Source organism: Schistocerca cancellata, chromosome 4 (assembly GCF_023864275.1).
Source record: "Schistocerca cancellata isolate TAMUIC-IGC-003103 chromosome 4, iqSchCanc2.1, whole genome shotgun sequence".
Taxonomy (NCBI): domain Eukaryota; kingdom Metazoa; phylum Arthropoda; class Insecta; order Orthoptera; family Acrididae; genus Schistocerca; species Schistocerca cancellata.
The window spans coordinates 911,069,800-911,078,589 of NC_064629.1; the positions used below are offsets into that span (position 1 = coordinate 911,069,800).

The 8,790-nt window shown below is 40.1% G+C and overlaps 1 protein-coding gene across 1 annotated transcript; it reads left to right on the forward strand.

Moving 5' to 3' along the window:
- Positions 1–903: 903 nt before the first annotated feature.
- On the forward strand, positions 904–3,491 carry LOC126184500 (uncharacterized). Its single transcript, XM_049926892.1, has 2 exons — positions 904–1,081; positions 2,590–3,491. The coding sequence occupies exons 1-2, from the start codon at positions 904–906 to the stop codon at positions 3,489–3,491; spliced, it is 1,080 nt and encodes a 359-aa protein (XP_049782849.1).
- The last annotated feature ends 5,299 nt before the right edge of the window (positions 3,492–8,790 follow it).

Genomic DNA, 8,790 nt, shown 5'->3' on the forward strand with positions numbered 1-8,790 from the left:
AATTTTATGCTTCTGAAGAAAGCTAGATTATTCTAGCCAAAACCTGGGTAAAGACCAGAAAATTTTCGCAACGGAGGCGAATTTTTCAATATATTATACAAGTTTAATGTATTTCATGCCGAACTTCATGCGGTTGTGAAAGATGTGGATCAGAATGAAACCTGATCACTGGTTTTAATCCTTGATCTCCTTCAACTCACTCATTGTCAGTACCGTGTAGACCATTCAGCATAATTGCACAGCAGACAGAAGAGTCCAGAATATCCAAGACCCTATCCTGCAGCTGCAAAAAATGGATACGTAAGAGTCGTTCTGTTTGGTACCAGGGCTCTTGGAAATTTCTGGGCATACCCTAACCAAGATGGCAATACCCTACCAAATGTGACCCAGTGTGAAATTTTTCATCCTACCATAATATCAGTGCTAAGACTCTCTGTAATGCTTTTATGTGAGGAAGAGTGCCTGGGTGCGATGGGTAACAATTTACAATGAATTTAAAGGAGTCAATAAAACCGTCGCAAAAACCCTTCCGGCCAGTCGAATGTGCTGAAACCTGCTTAACACGGCGTCCAATATGGCACAGCGGACTGACGCGTAACGCCGCTTTCACACTATACGGTTTTGACCGTACGGCAAAAAGCCGTACGGCTGTAGGTGTGAAGAAATGTATGGCGCCTTTCACATTATACGGCGACGGCAAAATGCCGCTGCCGTGCCGTGCTGCAGCCGTGTCTTGCCACTACAACAGACGGTCGCCGTACGGCAAGTTCGACAACAGTGGCCTACGTGACTAAGTGCATGCTTTCACACTGGACGGTTTTGAGCCGTACGGCGTCGACTAGTTCGTTGTAGTGTCGTTTTATTCATTTGTGTTTATTCTTGTTTACTGAAAAGTGTAGAAGAATGGATGAAATTGATACTGAACTTTTGATAACCTTGGTGGAAGTAAGACCTGTTCTGTGGGACAAAACTCTAGATGCGTATAGAGATCGTATTGCTACAAAGAATGCTTGGCGGGAAGTTTGCGTAGCACTGAAGCAAGATTTTGATGAGATGGAAGACAAAGATAAAAATGCGTTTGGTAAGTATTTATTTAATATATTAATATTACATTTAATACGTTTTAAACAGTTTTTATTTAACGTTATAAATTTTATTCTAAAAGTAAATCGTTTGTTTATAAGTAAATTACTGCTACCAGTCACGTTTTTTTTGTTTTGTTTATATTTTGCACGACGCGTTTCGGGAAATAATTCCCATCCTTAAGTGCGTTTTTCTCTAAGTTTTCATCATGTGTGGTGTCTTTTTATGTGTCAGGTCTTGCATTCTGTTTTCTTTACTGTAATTTATAAGAGAAACACGCACAAGACCTCACAAATAAAAAAACACTACACATAATGAAAACTTAGAGAAAAAAACGCACTTGAAGATCGGAATTATTTCCCGAAACGCGTCGTACAAAATATAAACAAAACGATTAAAAACGTGAGTGGTAGCAGTAATTTATTTATAAAGAAAACTATTTACTATACAGTCGCAGGCTTTCACAAACAATCTACAAAAAGGAAAAGGCTTGTTAATTTATATCTTTGACATCTGCCATGACACGCTTCCAGCATTTGTCATAAAATATTTACAAAGAGTGTTCCTTATGGCGTTGGCTGTCAGTCCTCCTCTTATGTTGGCATCTTGGGCTAAGTCTTCCAAACCAGTGAAGGATGTGGTGTCTTCAATTATAAATCCATCTCTCTGACGTACAAAATTGTGTAAAACAATGCAAGCTTTAACCATTTTTACTGCAAAATCTGGATGAACATTTAAAGGTCGGTGAAACAACCGCCACTTATTGGTGAGGATGCCAAAAGCACATTCCACATACCTCCTTGCTCTGCACAAACGGTAATTAAATACACGTTTCTCAACTGTCAAGTTTGTTCCCCCAAAAGGCCGGAGCAAATGCGTGTGTAGGCCAAATGCTGCGTCTCCCACGAAGAAGTAGGGTACTTTTGGACCTTCCGTACCAGGCAGACATTGGACGTCTGGAAATTCCAGGGAATTACTTTCTATTGACTTCCATAAACTGGACCGTCTGAACACTGAAGAGTCACAGTCTTTGCCATAACTTCCTACGTCGACATAAATGAACCTGTAGTTGGAATCCGCTACAGCCATCAGAACCACAGAAAAGTATTCTTTGTAATTGAAGTACATTGATCCGCTATTAAATGGGGCAGTAAGACGGATATGTTTTCCATCCACCGCTCCTAAGCAGTGGGGGAAATTAGCAGTACGTTCAAATCCAGCCGCTATTGATTCCCATACCTCTTTGGTCGGTCTTTGTATACATTCTTCCCGCAGTGATGACCAAATTGCTGTGCATACATCATTAACCACTTTACTTGCTGTAGAAATCCCAATTCTGTACTGGAAATGTAAGTCAGTGAAGGAACAACCGCTTGCCAGATACCTGAACAAAACGAAAAAAAATCAGTGACATTTAGTTTGCAGTGGACATTTTTTGTTACAGTTTTGCTTTTTTCTATACAAAATTAAAATGTTTTCATACAGTTTTGTTTCCTTTTGATGTAGGTATAGAAGTAATACGGAGGTGGACCAATCTACGAGACTCCTTTGTGAAGTCAAACATAAAAATTCAAGCTGCGAAAAAAAGTGGCTCAGCAGCAAAGAAAAAGAAAAAGTATGTATATTCTGATCAGCTGCAGTTTCTAAAAAAGCTGTATGATGCTCGAGAGACGGAGGACAGTTTTCAATCGGAACGCACCGCCAGACTGGAAGAAGATATAGAAACGCAGGGCTCCGTCGAAAATACTGAGAATGTTTCTGGGCCATTTGATACAGCACCCACACAACAAACATCCAAAAGCGAGTGCCATACAAACAGAAAACATAGAAAACCTGATGCAATCGAAATGAAAATATTACGAGCTCTGGAAGAAGACAAACCTTGCAGCAAAATGTCATTTTTACTTAGTCTGAAGCCTCATCTGGAAAAATTTGATGAACAGGATTATCTTCAGTTTCAGATGGGAGTCCTCAAAGTTATAGAAAATATATATGAAAGGAGAAATATATTGACAGCTCAACCTCCTCCATTTACCCATTACACACCTCCCATGCCCTATAATAATAGATTTCAAGCTTATTCTTATTCACCTATGGAAAATGCTGCTCCAATATCCTCTTACCATACGCATCAGATTCGTCCTCCTCCAGCTGCACCAAACCCAACTACTTTTCTCGAACAACCATTACAGACTTCTCAAGGTCGCAGTTCTTATCAACGAATTAATAAAGTGCCACCACCATACACTTCGCCTTCCACAAGTAGCCATGAAGGCCCACCATCAACAACGCAGTTCTACAACGTTTTTGCAGAGAGCCTGTCGCCACAAAGTGACAGTACAGTCAGTCCTGCTACAAACTCTTTGGTTTCAACTGCTGATATTGATATTGACTTTTCTACTTCATAATCTGAGCGTAATAAAAATGTAAAACACAAATAAATAAGTAAATAAACAGAACTAGTTTTTATGTATTAAATTACCTTAACGTGATAGCCAGCATTTGAACAGGTTGGATGCAATTGCGGAATTGTGTGTTTTGTCGTTGTAACACATCCTTTAGTTTTCTATGTAATTCGTCAAACGAGGTAATAGACATTCGGAAATAGTTAAAGAATTTATTTCCGTCGTTCCTCAAATCTTCAAAGAGTGTATAAAATAAACCCACTTCGTCTCTTCTCTGGTTAATGGGGTGTACCCACAAAAGACGACCTTTTCTTTTGCGGCGACGATGAAGCAACCACAAAGCAACAACTCGTTTACGGTTCATCTTGATACACACATTAAGCAAACTGAATAGACACCAACAACTGGTCACGTCAAAAAGCCGTGTAATGTGAAAGCAACACAGGCACGGCTAAAACTCGTACGGCTTTTTGCCGTACGGTCAAAACCGTATAGTGTGAAAGCGGCGTTACTCCTTTCTAAGATGCGAAGGATCGTTAGTCATTGATACTCGTGACCTACTAATTGCGTTTTGACTGAGTGTATTGTTAGGGCACAAGCCAATTTATTAGCAGATGTAGTTTCAGTTTTAAATGGCGATGAGATAAATGTAGCGTGCAGTTTATGTTTAGTGTCTGACCTTCTTCGTAAATTGTTAGTCAGTAAAGTATAATGTATTCAGAGAACGGTTGGGCTCATCCAGTCAGTATGTAAGTGATGTGCCAGCAGCCATTTCTGAACTCGCTGTTCAGTGGCTTTTCTGGTCTGGTAATTATACTCTGATACTGTGTCTTAACACACACATTGTATAACAGTTTTCAGTTTTGTACACATAAGAAATGGCTTAGTGTGGTCATTCGAGGAAGCTTGACAGGGAGCAACTGTGATCTTATCTACCTTTTGGTATGTTGCATTTTACACGTTTCACCCATAATCATTACACTATAGTATCCAGAATGAGATTTCCACTCTGCAGCGGAGTGTGCGCTGATATGAAACTTCCTGGCTGTGTCTTAACACACTCATTGTATAACAGTTTTCAGTTTTGTACACATAAGAAATGGCTTAGTGTGGTCATTCGAGGAAGCTTGACAGGGAGCAACTGTGATCTTATCTACCTTTTGGTATGTTGCATTTTACACGTTTCACCCATAATCATTACATTATAGTATCCAGAATGAGATTTCCACTCTGCAGCGGAGTGTGCGCTGATATGAAACTTCCTGGCAGATTAAAACTGTGTGCCCGACCGAGACTCGAACTCGGGACTTTTGCCTTTCGCGGACAAGTGCTCTACCAACTGAGCTACCGAAGCACGACTGACGCCCGGCACTCACAGCTTTACTTCTGCCAGTACCTCGTCTCCTACCTTCCAAACTTTACAGAAGCTCTCCTGCGAACCTTGCAGAACTAGCACTCCTGAAAGAAAGGATATTGCGGAGACTTGGCTTAGCCACAGCCTGGGGGATGTTTCCAGAATGAGATTTCCACTCTGCAGCGGAGTGTGCGCTGATATGAAACTTCCTGGCAGATTAAAACTGTGTGCCCGACCGAGACTCGAACTCGGGACCTTTGCCTTTCGCGGGCAAGTGCTCTACCAACTGAGCTACCGAAGCAGGAGAGCTTCTGCAAAGTTTGGAAGGTAGGGGACGAGGTACTGGCAGAAGTACAGCTGTGAGTAGCGGCTGCGAGTCGTGCTTCGGTAGCTCAGTTGATAGCCGGCATGGTAGCTCAGCGTGTCCGGTCAGAGGGCTAGCTGCCCTCTGTAATAAAAAAAAAACTGAGTTAATGGATCAACAACGAACTGAAACGGGTGTCTTTCGACGTCCGCCCAGGGCAGATACAACGGACGAAAACGAACAAAATTAGATAAGAGAAAAAAAAAGTTGGTAGAGCACTTGCCCGCGAAAAGCAAAGGTCCCGAGTTCGAGTCTCGGTCGGGCACACAGTTTTAATCTGCCAGAGAGTTTCATTACATTATAGTATTTGTAAGGAGACCGATAACTTCGATGTCGAGCGCCTTAAGCAAGTAATAGCAAGAATAATTGAACGCAGAGGTGAAGATATAAACAGATGAATAGAAGTGGACTGCGGCGCTCATGGAAAACGAAAATGTGTTTCCTAAATTAACTTCCTGACGCGCCTAAACGATTAATTATTATTGGTTATATTCAGGTTTGGTTTGTGACAGTGAGACATGAATGATTAATGCGACATCCATTCAAACACTAACGGTTCCTCACTAAACAGCTGAGAGGTGATTGTTCGAAATTACTAGACGGGATAAGAAAATAAACGGAGCAGGGGAGAATGACTGCAGTGGAAGACGCAGGCTCACAGGCACAGTCGCATGGAGTAATACCTCCCGAACCTCCTGCGATGCAAAGACGGTTACGACTTTCCTAAACTGTCCGAGTCGCTGTTAAAACATTCAGCTTCTAAATTCCATCACGCGACAAGCCGCTGTATTCCAAGGACATTTATTAGTTGCGTCACCAGTACTTGCTAAGATTTACATGAGAAATAAATGTATACGAAATATGTTTACTGCAGAATAGCAGCGGCTTTCAAAAAAAAACTGACATCCCGGACTTCAAGTTATTTAGGTACTCATTCATTTGCCGGTGGAACATGGGCGATGACTTTTATCATGCAGCAAGTGTGTCGGAGTGCGTTCAGCATTAGGAGGTCTTGTGGCACCCACCGTCAACCGAGCTCTCGCACCAGGGCTGTTGTTAACGGTGAATGTCTCGTCAACAGTAATGTTGGGGGGGGGGGGGGAGGCGAGATTCCTCGGATTACATTGGGTACGGGAAGGAATCTGCCGCCGTCGTGGCAAGTGCGTTGCCTCGCATTGGCACGCATTTGCATAGTGGTGGAGCCGACTACGGCCTTCCCCAGGCTCAAGATAATCAGTTGTTGAATCACATGCAAATTGTGCCCGGCTCTGTAGCTACCCCATACGTAGTATGAAGCCAAAAAATGACGAGGGAGACATTTTTGACAAATAATCACGTATTCACGATAAAACGGAAACATTAATAGCGCTAAAGTTTTGTTCTGATTTTGTAGCTGAGACCAAAACAGAAATTCAGAACGCAAATATCAGATCGCCGCATGATTCCAGTTCAGGATCAGTTACATGTGTGAAACAAAGCTTAGTTTCATTAACCCTCTTCCGATCATTTTCGAAAGCATCCTTACTTTTAAATAAGTAACTAAAGTCACTTCAAAATAGTCAAGAGTTCTGCACTTGTTGCGGTCTTAATTGCGAAGATGCTTTTGATGAAATTCTTGATGATAGTTTGTCCTGAGTATGACACACACACACACACACACACACACACTTACATACACTTCCGTTTATCATCATATTAACTATTCCTTGCTTCCTAAGACGTATTGTAATAGCCGAGTCCTGAACTTATTCCAACTCATGTAAACAATTTATTTTCTCTCCGATTCACTTCATTATGGAGAGTATTGTATGAGGAGAATAGTGTACCTAAGAACATACAGATTTTTGAATCACGTGAAGAACCTCGCGCTAGAGACCGCCTTAGTCAGTTTGTGGGATTTTCTTCTGTTCTTGTTGTTGTCAAACGTGAGGTTATGTGTTGTGCAGCGTTTAGCGCTTTTAAATATTAGGAAGAATACGTATTCTAGTGCTGTACAATATGTTAGAGATACTTGGATAATAATATTGGAAATTTTTCAGTTACACTGTTTTATGGTGGATAAATTATAAATATTTTTAAAGCTAACTACATAACATTTGCCTTGTTAAGCCATATTGCGTCAGTCGTACACCATGTTGTACCTCGAAACGGAAGGTCTTTTTACGGCGGTAAAAGTGATTGTTGAAAATGAACTGAGTTTCTTTAATGTCTTAACAATTTTCCTCGTGTCTAAAATGGAGATTTGTGTTAGTTGACAATAGTTTTAAAATTTTTTAAACTTTTAACAGATTTTTTATAGTACCTCTTCTTAATGTTATTTCACTAACTGAATATTGGAGTTTATCAGAGTAACAGTGTTATGCACAGACGATTAAATACGGAACTGACAAGATGTTTTAGATTGCAGAACCTTTATATTTGAAAAGAATATTGTTCATAGGCAAATGAGCAAGTTGTACCTTGAACAGTTATTGACCTTTGGAAAACCTTACCTTCCCGGAGTATTTTCTGTAATTTCGGAAAGTGAGTGCAGCACGCATAATCGGATTGCTGTTATTTATCATCGGAATTAGAAGATATATAGTACTCCTATTACAAGTTGGCTAGAGGCTATAGTATGGAAAGAGTTGCAAGATACAACACTATACCATATCTCTTAAATAGTTACTCGATCTACCCATCTAATCTTCCGCTTTATTCTAGGGCATAATTTCAAAATCTTCCAACATCCTCTTCTCTGCAACTGTTTATCGTCCATGTTTCTCTTCCATATCAGGCTACACTGCAAAGAAATACTATCTAAAAAGGCTTCTTAACATTTAAATTCATATTAGATACTAAGATAATTCTCTTTTTGTAACCTCTCTACTATGGCCTACATCAGTTATGTGGCTGCCGAAATAAGAAAATTCATCTACCATTCTTAGTGTCTCATTTCAGAATCTAATTCCGTCAGCAATAATTGATTTAATTCTGATACAGCCCACCACTTTTATGTCGAAACTATTCATCTTCCAACTAATCTTACAAGTGTTTTCCCTTCCCTGATACAATTAAAATGTCATCAAAAAACCTCAAAGTTTCTCTTTTTTGTACTTGAAAATTAAATCCCCTGCTCAATTTCTCCCTGTTTTCTTTTACTGAACACTCAGAAAATACAGTCAATAACTTCGACTAGTGTAACTTTAGTCTCGTTTCCTTACAAGTTGTAGATAGCCTTTTGCTCCGTTTATTTTGTCACTGACAACTTCAGATTCCAATGAGTGTTATCCAGTCAAAATTATCAAAGTCTTCTGTAAAATTAAAAAATCTGCAAATGTGTGTTTCCCTTTCTTGAATTAATTTTTCGAAGTATATCGTAGGTCAATATTTCCAAGAGTGTCCCTACCTTTCTCCGGAACCCAAACAGACTTTTCCAAGGTCAGCTTCTTCTATTCATTCCACTCTTCTACAAATAATACTTGCTACTATTTTGCAGCTGTGAATAAATTGACCAATGGCGCGGTAATACTTACACCTGTCGATACATACATTCCTTAATATGACGACAATGTCCTTGAAGTCTGAGCGTATTTGTTCTGTCT